We start from the raw sequence: 12,416 nt of genomic DNA on the forward strand, positions 1-12,416 counted from the left end.
ATTTTCCGCCCCATGCTGAACTATGATGAGGACATCTTACCACCAAGCCTAAAACCAATCACATGCTTAAATTAACAGTAAATAAAAACGTAAAATACGTTAAATGGGCATGAGTCTTCTTTTTTCCAAATCCTAGAGTCATTTCCCCCACTGTTTTGCCCATTACTGAGTGAGAATTTCCTCCCTAATTTTGGACTATATGTTTCTCTCCTTAGCACTGATTACCATTTAACAACCTATATATTATAATTATTTTGTGTGTTATCTGCTCTAAACAGATATACTATATACTAACTATATATACATCCCTATATACTAACTATATTATTGACTGTCCAAACCAAGACACCTTGTGGAGTGAAAGGAGGCACTAATAGAAATGATCCCAGGATAAGAGGCGTCAGTGAAAATGATCCTGGGTAAGATGAAGGGGCGGTCACTTTCACTACAATGCAAGTTCCAAGCTCAGGAATCTGGGTTTGCCTTTTTTCACCCCTGTGTCCCACCTGTCTAAATTACATATGAACACCTGTGAGAGATGGGAAAGTTCTTCTTCAAAGTTCATATCTTCGACTACATTAAAAGGCATTACAATCTCTTGCTCTATGGCTATTATCTGTTATTAGCATAAACATATGTATATATATTCTCTATTTTAGCTGCCTTGACTTGCTCCGGCATGTCTGAACAGAACTGGGCAAGCTCAATGGTGCATGCCATTCCTTATTTGGAAACCCTCCTGACCTTCTCCTGACTAGCTTCCTCTTCTTCCTTGTCTTCTTCCTTGTCTTCTTTCCCCATTATCTATTCAGGACATTTCCAAGTTTTTAGCTAATCGGATCAAGCATGGAATGTGAGGTCTCATTCTGGCCAATGGAAACTGGACACAGCAGTAGGGCGATTGCATCAGGTGAAAATTATAAATGTTCCCATCTCCCTTGTTCAGGTGTGTTCTTGCAGCAAGACTGCCAGCGAGTTGCACCCTTCCTGCAGGAAGTAAACTAGCCTTGCTGAGTGATCCAGTGTCTTGGTGTGGATTTTCCCGGCGTTAAAAACCCATTTCCAACAACTCCCATGGGTGCTCACTGAGTCATGGTAGTTACCAGCATGAACCCTGAGTGGACTGTAGAGGTTCAAAGCTCTGGCTCCATCACCAGTTAGTTGTGTTATTTCCTTGGGTAGTTTCCTTGAGCTCTATATGATTTAATTTTCTCCTTTATCAGATGGCAATAACAATAATAGTACCTACCGCACATGGCTGTGTGAGAGTTAAATGAGATCACCCACAGCAAAATGTCCAGCACAGCAGCTGGAACTTGGTAAGAGTGAGCACCCAATAACGTCGGCTGTGATTGCTATGATCTGTCCTCCTACGACTGTTTTAAGAAGGTGTGTAAGGCAGATGGCTGTGACACTGTCTACCCAACAGCCCTCTACATGGTGGTGGGAGGAGCTGCCTTTCATCTGCAGGATGCCTGACTGTGCCCATCTGACCCTGAAACGGGCCCCTGGCCCAAGCCTGGCCTCTGGGAGTTCTCCCCAGGAACTCGGGAGCCGCCTTTTTCTAGAGTGGGGGCTCCATCCCAGCTGTAGTTGGCAGCCACTCTTCTGCTTCTGAGGAGGATGCACGTGCAGAAAAGGAGATGAGAGCTCAGGAGAGGCGTGGGCTTCTGGGCCCTACTGTGGCTATTCCTGGGGCCCAGCTGCACTTCTGTTGCCCATGGAGGCTGCTCAACCGATTCTTCCCATAATCTATAGCCGGGCGCGGTGGCTCAAGCCTGTAATCCCAGCACTTTGGGAGGCCGAGGCGGGTGGATCACGAGGTCAAGAGATCGAGACCATCCTGGTCAACATGGTGAAACCCCGCCTCTACTAAAACTACAAAAAATTAGCTGGGCATGGTGGTGCGTGCTTGTAGTCCCAGCTACTCAGGAGGCTGAGGCAGGAGAATTGCCTGAACCCAGGAGGCGGAGGTTGCGGTGAGCCGAGATCGCGCCATTGCACTCCAGCCTGGGTAACATGAGTGAAACTCCGTCTCAAAAAAAAAAAAAAAAAAAAAAACAGAACAATCTATGAGCTGGAGCCTCCTCCATGGAGCAAGCTACTTTGAGCGCCAACTGCAACTAAAAGGGTCCCATCAGTGGCAGTGTGTCCTGTTGACAGCCAAGAGCTGTGCTGGACAGAATCAACCTACTAACATACAATTGTTTAAAAAAGAGATGACAACGAGGAGCAGCAGGTGAGAAACGCTGATGGATGCTCACCTTGCACCAGGCACTGTGCTGAGGGCTCTACTCACATTGTTTCATTTGATCCTGACAGCCGCACCATGCAGTGGATGCCATATTTATCCCCATTTTATGGATGAGAAAGTTGAGACTGAAGACACTCAAAGGAGCCTTCCTAAGGCCTCTCAATTAGTTTAGTGGGCTTCATTGTTAACTCCTAACAGCCCTTCCATCCCAAGTGACAAATCAATGCCAATGAAAGTATAGCGGCCCCCTGGTGCATGTTTTTAGACCAGGAATGGGAGCAAGTCTTACACCAGCCCAGCCAAACTGGAGAGGAGAACGTTTTTTCCATGGCTGCATTTTCTGCCTCTCCTGGGGGGAACCAGCCATAGAAAGAGGCTGATACTAAATGTAAGAGGAAGTTGATGTGCTAAAGTTGGCAAAATGGTGGAGTTGTCAGGTAAAATACAGAATGTCCAGTTAAATTTGAATTTTAGATAAACAATGAATAATACTTTAGTATAAGCTTATCCCCAAAATCACATGGAACACACTTTTGCATTTAAAAAGAATACAATTTTCTACATTCCTATCTGAAATTCAAATGTACCTGGGTGCCCTGTATTTTCACTTGCTAAATTTGGCACAGTGGAGAGAATGAGTACTTGACAACTTCATGAAGCCATAGACCATCAAGTACCTAAAGCCCACATTACCTCTGAACTTCTGGCTATGTAAGGTAATTAATTCGTTTATTGTTCAAGCAGTTTAGAATTGCTGTCGCTTGCACTCTGAAGCATCCTATCTTGTGCAGCAATCACTGGTTTCAGCCCAGACAGGAGGGCTGCAGAGCCCAAGCTCCCACCACTACACTCAATCCTAAAGGGACAGAAACTTAATGCCATATGAAAAGCTACAAAGCCAGTGTTTAGGGCATTGAACTTGTATTTTTAGAGCTGTAAGAATGCAGCTTAACAGACTTACTGGGATTCATCAGACTCTCCTCAGACGACATAAATTTTTTATTATAAAGTTGTAGAATGTGAATTCCCTAAAACTCCTTCATGAATACTAACAAACTCTAAAATAACAGCAAAAGTGCTGCTTATAACCACTGAAGCCACAAAACCCAAAACACCTGGCAATTCAGAATTAAGAACTCCAATTTTAAAACATTAAAGATAAATTTCTACATTTTATTTAGAAAAAAACGTGAATGTGCACCACAGAAAAATGTGACTTTAGATCAAACCTGGAGCATTATAAAATAACCCTGCAAGATAGGAAGGGAATGTATAAGTAAGCACACTGAATGAATGAATGAATGAATGGGTACCCATAGGACTGAGTTGCTCTCTGAGGATAAATGTGAGTGTGTTGGGTATACTGTTCACAAGCATAAAAAAAATCTCAAGGTAATGGCCCTAAAGAATCAAGGAATTTACACGTGGTTCTGGTACACCATCAATGAACAGAAGTAGGATGCTGGGTTAGCCATTACAGCTGGGAGAAGAGCAAATCGCTCTGGGGTCGCTCTCTGCATCCACCCATTTCAAAGTCCTGCTCAGGCACAGAGGCTTCCCTATAATGGGAAACACACAGCATTAACATCACCATCATCTGGACTCCCTTCAAGTCCATAAAAAGCCTTCATTTAGGGCATGTTAGTACAGAAAATTATAAAGTTAAGGAAAGTTCTAACAAAGGTATATATGAAAATAGCTTGCTCTCTCACTCTCTCTCATAAATACATGTATAAGAGAGAGTGACTCAGTGGTTCCAATCCAGGCAGAAAGGCTGCAGAGCCCAAGCTCCCACCACCACAGTCTCAATCCTAAAGGGACAGAAACTTAATACCATTGTAAATGCTACAAAGCCAATGTTTAGGTCATTGAACTTGTATTTTTAGAGCTGTAAAAATGCGGCTTAACAGACTCACTGGAATTCATCAGATTCTCCTTAGTCAATGTAAATTTTTTAAATTATAAAGCCACAGAATGTATCTATCTATGAGAGAGACACCAAATTAATCTATAAATTTAACAAAACCCCAATCAAAATACCAACAGGATTTGTGTGGGAGAGATCAGAGGAGAACTCAATAAAATGTTTCTAGGTTTTATCTGAGAAAAGTAACAAATAAGAAACTTCTGAAAAGGGAGAGCAAAGTGAAGGAGATTAGCTCAAGAAGATAAAGTATTATAAAGCAAAACAATAAGAATAATGTGGTAGAACCACAGGACTTTTCAGGAAGCTCAAAGGAACAGAACAGAGAGTCAAGAGGCAGATCCACATAAGGATTTGATGATAAAAATGTGCATCTAAAGCCATTGATTTGGCCAATAAAGAGTGTTGGCCACCATGCAGGAAAAAAGAAAGCAAAGGCATGTGAATTGTGACGGAAGATGGCTTTTAAGAATGTGAAGTGGCAAAACCTGTTAAACAGAATAGTACGCACCCACAGAATGGCATGCTCCAACCAAATGTTATGTATCTACAGAATGTGACACCCACTAAACATTATGTCCCCACAGAATGGTATTTACCCACCAAATGGTATCACCCGCTGAACAGTATGCATCTACCAAATGGTATGCACCCACAGAACAGCATGTACCCACAGAACAGCAGGCACCCACAGAATGACACATACCTACTGAATGGTATGCACCTACTGAGCCATATGCATCCACTCAACAGTATGCACCCACAGAAGAGCAGGCACCCACAGAACAACATGTACCCACTGAATGGTATGCACCTACTGAGCCATATGCATCCGCTGAACAGTATGCACCCACAGAACGGTATGCACCCACAGAATGGTATGCACCCACTGAACAATATGCAACCACCAAATGGTATACACCCAATGAACAGCATGCACCTACTAAATGGTGTGCACCCACTGAACAGCATGTGTCCACTGAATGGTATGCACCCACTGAACAGCATGCATCTACTGAATGGTATGCACCCACTGAACAGCAGGCACTCACTGAATGGTATGCACCTACTGAACTATATGTACCCACTTAACAGTATGCACCCGCAGAATGGCATGTACCCACTGAACAATATGCACCCATAAAACAGCATGCACCCTCCAAATGGTATGCACCCATAGAATGGTAGGTACCCATAAAATGGTATGTACCCACTGAATGGTATGTGCCTACTGAACAGAAAGCATCCACAGAACGGTATGCACCCACAAAACAGTATGTACCCACCAAATGGTATGAACCCATAGAACAGTATACAGCCACAGAATGGTATACACCCACCAAATGGTATGTGTCCACTGAATGGTGTGCACCCACCCACTCAACAGTATGTACCCACTGAACAGTAGGCACCCACCAAATGGTATATGCCCACAGCATGTGCCCACTGAATGGCTGGTAGCTCAAGTGCTGTGACCATGTGCCCTCAACTCTATTTCCCATCACAATTCCAACAAGAAAGGGAATACAGTGAACTGGTGTACCTCCTCCATCCAGACTTCACTGAGTTTCCTTCACTCCACTCCCAATTTCTCTCTGCAGTTGAAATCTCTACCCACTCCTCCCAATAACAGAAAGAATTCCAGGAAATTAAAGGAGATTCTCTACATTTCGAGATTCCCTGATCCTCCCAATTGTTGCAATAAAACAATCTGAGATCAGAAATAAGTCTTACCTGTTTCCTTTTTTCAGGAGGAAGTGATGGATCGCCATCCTACAAAGAAACAAATGCTGCATTTTACTCTTTTTAAAAAAACAGATGTTCTTAGAATTAAAAAATTGACTATATTATGAACATAAATGTAGACTTTCCCCACTCTCTCCACCCTGCAGCCAGTAATGTGCTGAAGCAAGCTCAAATATACTTTAAAAAAATTAACTACAAACTTAACCAGAGTTATTTTGGAAAAACTTCTAGGGAATCAGTTCCCATTAGGACCAAATCTATATATTTTCTAAAATTATGTGAATAAAAAAAACTGGATTTGTCAAAATTATTTTTGATTAGAGTGTAAGCTGAAATAATATTTCATTTGGTTTGAGTTCCTCTTTTAAATAGTTAGAACCAAAGGAACAGTGATAGGGACACACATACACACAGATAGATACACACACAGAAAGAGAGAGAGAGAGAGAGAGAGAGAGGGAGATTTCTCAAAGTTAAGAGGACATTGAGAACTTCTAGTCCTATTAGGTTTGGTTTGGTTTGGTTTTGCCTTAAAAGGATTCAGGCCAGGTGTGGTGGTTCACACCTGTAATCTCTGTAATTTGGGAAGCTGAGGCAGGCAGATCACCTGAGGTCAGGAGTTTGAGACTAGCTGGGCCAAAATGCTGAAATTCATCTCCACTAAAAAAAATACAAAAATTAGCCAGGCATGCTGGCAGGTGCCTGTAATCCCAGCTACTAGGGAGGCTGAGGCAGGAGAATCACTTGAACGCAGGAGGCAGAGGTTGCAGCGAGTGCTCATACCACTGCACTCCAGCCTGGGCAACAGAGGGAGACACTGTCTCAAAAAAAAAAAAAAAAAAAAAAAAAGATTCAATTCCTCTCCCATTTGTGCCACATCTGGGAATACCAATATCTCAGGTAAATAAGCAAATGCTCACTAAATGAGCACTCTTATAACTGATGCTGTCCACACATAAGTCAATATGATTTTAACCTGAGGAATCTATTCTATTCTATTTCTACTCCAGGGCAGTTTAACAATGCCGGCACAGATAGTTATACGTCAGTAATGGTGTCCCACTTAAAAAAGAGATTGCCTGAAAAGCAGCAAGAATGAAAACTAGGATTATGCAATTGGCATTCTCCATTTCAGTATCATTTGCATCTTAAAAGTTTTGCCATATAAAAACCTAGAGAAAAACAAAAGTCCAGGATACAAGAAAGATTACAAAAATTATGGATATGTCCATACTGTGGATTACCATGCAGCTATTAAAAGACTGAGTTCAATCTGCATGCCTAGAAATCTGGATGATTCAAATCTGGATGAGTTGGATCTGTATACCTAGAAACACGTCCAAAATAAAGTGCTGAGGGAAAACAGCATGTTTGATTATTTTTATTTTAAAAAATAATCAAATATTTTATTTTTCCATGAACTTTTAAATTTTTTTTTTTGAGAGGGGTTCTACATTGCTCAGCTTGGTCTCAAACTCCTGGGCTCAAGCAATCCCCTCGTCTCAGCCTCTCAATGTAGTTGGGATTACAGGTGTGTCACTGCATTTGGCCTAATAGAGCTCTCTGCAATGATGGCAGTGTTCTCTATCCACACTGTCCAATACAGTAGCCATCAGTCACCTGAGCCCATGAAATATGACATTGAGATGGAAGAATGAAGTCTCTTATTTTACTGAATTCTGATTAATTTAAAATTAAGCAGCCAGCTGTAGCTACTGGCCTCTGTATTACTGCAGACTTAGAATCCTCTTTTTAAAGAACTCTATGTAATTAACAAGTAAACAGCCACACGTACAGTAGTCCCTATTTATCCTCAGTTGCAGGTACCTGAAGTCAACTGTGGTCCAAACATGTTAAATAGAAAATTTCAAAAATAAATAATTTCTAAATTTTAAATTGTATGCTGTTCTGAGTTGTGTGATAAAATCTTGCACCATTTCCCTCCATCCCACCTGGGATGTGAATCGCCCCTTTATCCAGGGTATCCACGATGTCTGTGTGGCCCACTTGCTAGTCACTTAGGAGCTGGTTTGGCTATCAGATTAAAAAAACAACAGTATATATGGGGTTTTGTACTATCTGCGGTTTCAGGCATCCACTGGGGGTCTTGAAACATGTCTCCCTTGGATAAGTGGGGAGTGCAAACACACATGTATGGATTCACAGATGGCAGAGCAAGAAGCACACGCACACACACACACGAGAGAGAGAGAGAGAGAGAGAGAGAGAGATTAACTTGTGAATGGGATTGGGTTGTAAAGGAAATAGAGGTGGTGACTTTCACTTCTAAACTTTTCCACTTTCATCTGTTTGCATTTAACCATTTCTAAAGAAACAGCATGCGAAAATCTCTTTATATTATAATTTGGGGTATAGGAAGGTCTCCGAACAGGGCAGCCTAACACCTACAATCAGTTCTCGGTACTTCTTCTTCAGTGACTGGTGGCGCTCCCGGAGCTGATTGGCCATGAGTTTGTACTGGTCCCTCTCCTGCTGACAGGTGTCCAGCTCCTTGGAGAGGATCAGCAGGGCTTCCTTCTTACTCTCCAACTTCCTCTTACACACCAGGTACTGCAAAGCAAAAAAATCCAGGGAAGGGGTCAAAAATATCCACGGGCCTCCATTTAACACACGTTGTGCTTCACACACCCTCCGGGGAGTTTTTGTCATTCTCATTTTTAGAGCTCACATGCCCAGAGAGACATTTTTCAGCAAATGACATGTGTACGTAAAGGCTTCTACAGTGCTAACATGCGGCACCCTCATGACTGAACCTAAACCTTGGACAAATAAATTAGAAAGCAGAACGTTTCAAAAAGTTGCATAAATGTATCAACAGGTAGACAGCTGGACCCCAATTTTGTTTAAAAATGACTTATATACCCAAATAAGATTATGTAAGCTTTTACTAAGATACTCAATAAAAATTTTATTAAAACATTGCTAACAATAATTTCTTGGTAGTAAAATTATTTACCCAGGTTTTAAAATTTTTCTTGATATTTTTCTGTGTTTTCTGTTTCCAGAGTAAATCCATATAGTTTTTTGTTTGTTTTTTGAAGTGGAGTCTTGTTCTGTCATTCAGGCTGGAGTGCAGTGGTGTGATCTCAGCTCACTGCAACCTCCACCTCCCAGTCTTCAAGCGATTCTCCCGCCTCAGCCTTCTAAGTAGCTGGGATTACAGACGCGAACCACCATGCCCGACTAATTTTTGTACTTTTAGTAGAGATGGCCAGGCTCTGTTGGCCAAGCTGGTCTCAAATTCCTGACCTAAGGTGATCTGTCCACTTCGGCCTCACAAAGTACTGGGATTACAGCCATGAGCCACCATGCCTGGCCCATATGGTTTTTATTGTTAAAAAAAAAAAAAAAAAGCTCCCTAAAATTATTAAAAATAATTGAACCATAAATTACTGCCATAGATTGCACCTGCCCACCAAACTTAGCAGGTATTTTCTCACTTGCAAATTTGTCCAGTAACGGGCTCCTGATGTGTTTAACTTTTCCTGTGATTCAAATGGAGGCACTCCCCTGATCTAGAGACTAATCTTAAGAGCGAAGTATTTTAGCCACATTTTGAATTCTCCCAAAGCAGTTGAGTACACTCAGTTGGAACCCTTGCCTCAGAGTGACAAGATTTCTCCATCCTTCCTTCTGCTCACTCTCCTGTGCCGTGAACCACCCACGCCTAAGCCTGACCCACCATACTGGCTAGTGTGGGCCTGAATAGGACTCTTCACTTTTTATTGGATATATTGCACCGTCTGGTGTTATTCACATATGTGAAATGTGGCACTAAATACCTTTTGAATTTGCCCTGTAAAAGACCAAATTCAGAGCATTCATGAAAACAATTTATAGTTTCATTATACACTCTGACATGAGTACTTTGTCATTATGGACGCTCACACAAAGCGGAGCGAGAATCAGCACTCCCATTCCACTGGAGTCAATGCTCTTTTATGGACAAAAAGCATTACTCATATATAGTGCTTGCTCGGAACTGACTTTGTTAAGTTCAATTTCAAATAAATGAAAGGGGGAAAAAAGAGAGTTTTGTGCATTTGCACAGTTTTTTTTTTTTACCTAAAAAAAAAAAAAAAGTAATTGGCTTCAAAAACAAAGGGGAAAGAAAAGGCATTCTGAGACGGATTTGAGTTCTAAAAAAGGACGCCTCCACCTTGGATGAATTTTATTCCTGGCAGTAATGAGGTTGGAATTCTGCCTTAAAACATCCTGGATTTTGAGACGTTGACATCGTCTTCATGGAGGCAAAATGGTTCCATTGCCACAGTGATTTCTCAAGAATAAAATCCCCAATGAGTAAATATCAGAGGAGAGTGGCTCGGAGACCCAAACTGCAGTGTCCTCCGGGCCGTATTGAGATTTCACAGGAAAAATACCATTTATACACAATTGAACACATCTGCCCTTGTTCCTCCATTCTTTACCGTAATCAGCAGCCTTGGGTGTCAGCACTGTGAGTATCAGTGACGCAAAGACAGTCACCTTTATCCCTTCCATTTAGATTCAAACTTGAGGCCCCAAAAACACTCGTGCCTTCCGATGTAGGGGACAAAAATCGTCAAGCATGGAGACATTGGAAGCTGCAGGAGGTAAGCGCTGAGGGAGCAGCTTGTCTACTGAAGGGGAACAGGTAAGGGCCGCTGCTGACTGCCAAAGTGGAAATTCAAGTTCCCTGACCTTGAACAGCCCTCTGTTAGGGTCCAGGAGAAAAGCCGTTTCACTCACAAGGCACAGTCCAAATAGAGCTGTGAAAGCTGTGAAGGGCAGTAAAACATCTCCCTTGCTTCTGGGTCTAAGGTACCTGGTAGAAAACAGGCACAGACGCCTCTGCTGAGACCCATTAGCCTCGGATTTGAAGAGCAGAAGCTCTGTAGGTCCCAACAATTTTACTCCATGTTACTTATTTTTATCAGCAAGACAAACCTTAGGCTGAAGCCTCATTTATAGAGTAGCTTGAAGCAGAGCTCTGGCTGAGGGCGAGACACCTCCCCTGTAGCTCTGCCATACCCTGGCATGACGGTCTTTGGAATCTATAAGGAACCCTAGAAAACACTGCTCTCTGCTGGGCATAGTGGCTCATGCCTGTAATCCCAGCACTTTGGGAGGCTGAGGTGGGCAGATCACCTGAGGTCAGGAATTCAAGACCAGCCAGGCCAAGATGGTGAAACGCCCTCTCTACTAAAAATACAAAATTAGCCAGGCAGGGTGGCGTGCACCTGCAATCCCAGCTACTCAGGAGGCTGAGGCAGGAGAATCACTTGAACCCGGGAGGTGGAGGTTGCAGTGAGCCGAGATGGTGCCATTGTACCATCTCAGCTGGGCAAAAAGAGAAAAACTCTGTCTCAAAAAAAAAAAATTAGCTGGGCATGGTGGCAGGTGCCTGTAATCCCAGCTATTTGGGAGGCTGAGGCAGGATAATCGCTTGAACTCGGGAGGCAGAGGTTGCAGTTAGCTGAGATCATGCCCCTGTACTCCAGCCTGGGTGACAGCATGAGACTCCAGCTCAAAAAAGAAAAAGAAAACAGGGCTCTCTATCACCTGGGATGCTTGTTAAAATGCAGACTCCTGGGGTCCAGCCCAGACCCACTGGATAAGAATCTTCGGTGCCTGGTTCAGGAATCTGCATTCTTAGTACGTGGTCCAGATGATTCTCCTCCAGTCCGAAAAGCTGCACAGTGCCTCAAAAGTTAGAACCAACCAAAATGGTCCAGAGGGACTGAGAGGCCACAACCCACGAATTCAGGGGCAAGGAACAGTCTCAGAGCCATTCCAGTGAGTGTCTGTGCCACCTCGTAGCTTTTGGGATTCTAAACAAGTACAAAATTGGAAAATATTTTACTGCATCTAGCCAAATATCTTATACAGGCATGTAGCACATAATGACCCTTTAGTCAATGACAGACTGCATATATGATGGTGGTCCTACCATAGAACGGTGGTGGGACCTTTTCTATGTTTAGATACGTTGAGATGTACAAATACGTATCATTGTGGTACAATTGCCTTGTATTCAGTACAGTAATGTGCTGTATAAGTCTGTAGCCTGGGAGCAATAGGCTAGATGTATAGTAGGCTGTGCCATCTAGGTTTGTGTAATACACTCTATGATGTTCACACAATGACAAAATCGCCTAGCGACACACTTCTCTGAAAGCATCCCCGTCGTTAAGTGACGGGACTGTATATGCGTCTCATCAAAACAACAACAGAAAACTCTAGGAAGTGGGGAGAAGGCAGTGTTGGAGAATGAGATGAACTTTCTTGGTCTCATTCTAAAAAAGTAAAAGTTTATTCCCTGTAATGACAGCTGTTAAAATGTCCCATTTCTTATCCCTCTGACTGGAAATGAACAACAAAAACATGGGAGAGAAAAGGATCATGAAGATCCTTCTTAGTGGGCAGCTCTGAAGAACCAGCAGATAAAGGGCTGGGGCATTAGAAGGAACCAAAATTCGAATGGAAAAC

General features: G+C 42.6%; 1 protein-coding gene across 2 annotated transcripts in view; it reads right to left on the reverse strand.

Moving 5' to 3' along the window:
• CCDC149 (coiled-coil domain containing 149) overlaps positions 1–12,416 on the reverse strand; it is a 108,327-nt gene that overhangs the window by 63,424 nt on the left and 32,487 nt on the right. For both annotated transcript variants that reach the window (XM_032273497.1, XM_032273494.1), the window contains exons 2-3: positions 8,334–8,495; positions 5,913–5,951 (exon numbers count right to left, since the gene is read on the reverse strand). In XM_032273497.1, the coding sequence (XP_032129388.1) occupies positions 5,913–5,951; positions 8,334–8,495 (201 nt within the window). The remainder of the gene's footprint in view (positions 1–5,912; positions 5,952–8,333; positions 8,496–12,416) is intronic.

Source organism: Sapajus apella, unplaced genomic scaffold (genome assembly GCF_009761245.1).
Source record: "Sapajus apella isolate SASKATOON/1434 unplaced genomic scaffold, GSC_monkey_1.0 scaffold5, whole genome shotgun sequence".
Taxonomy (NCBI): domain Eukaryota; kingdom Metazoa; phylum Chordata; class Mammalia; order Primates; family Cebidae; genus Sapajus; species Sapajus apella.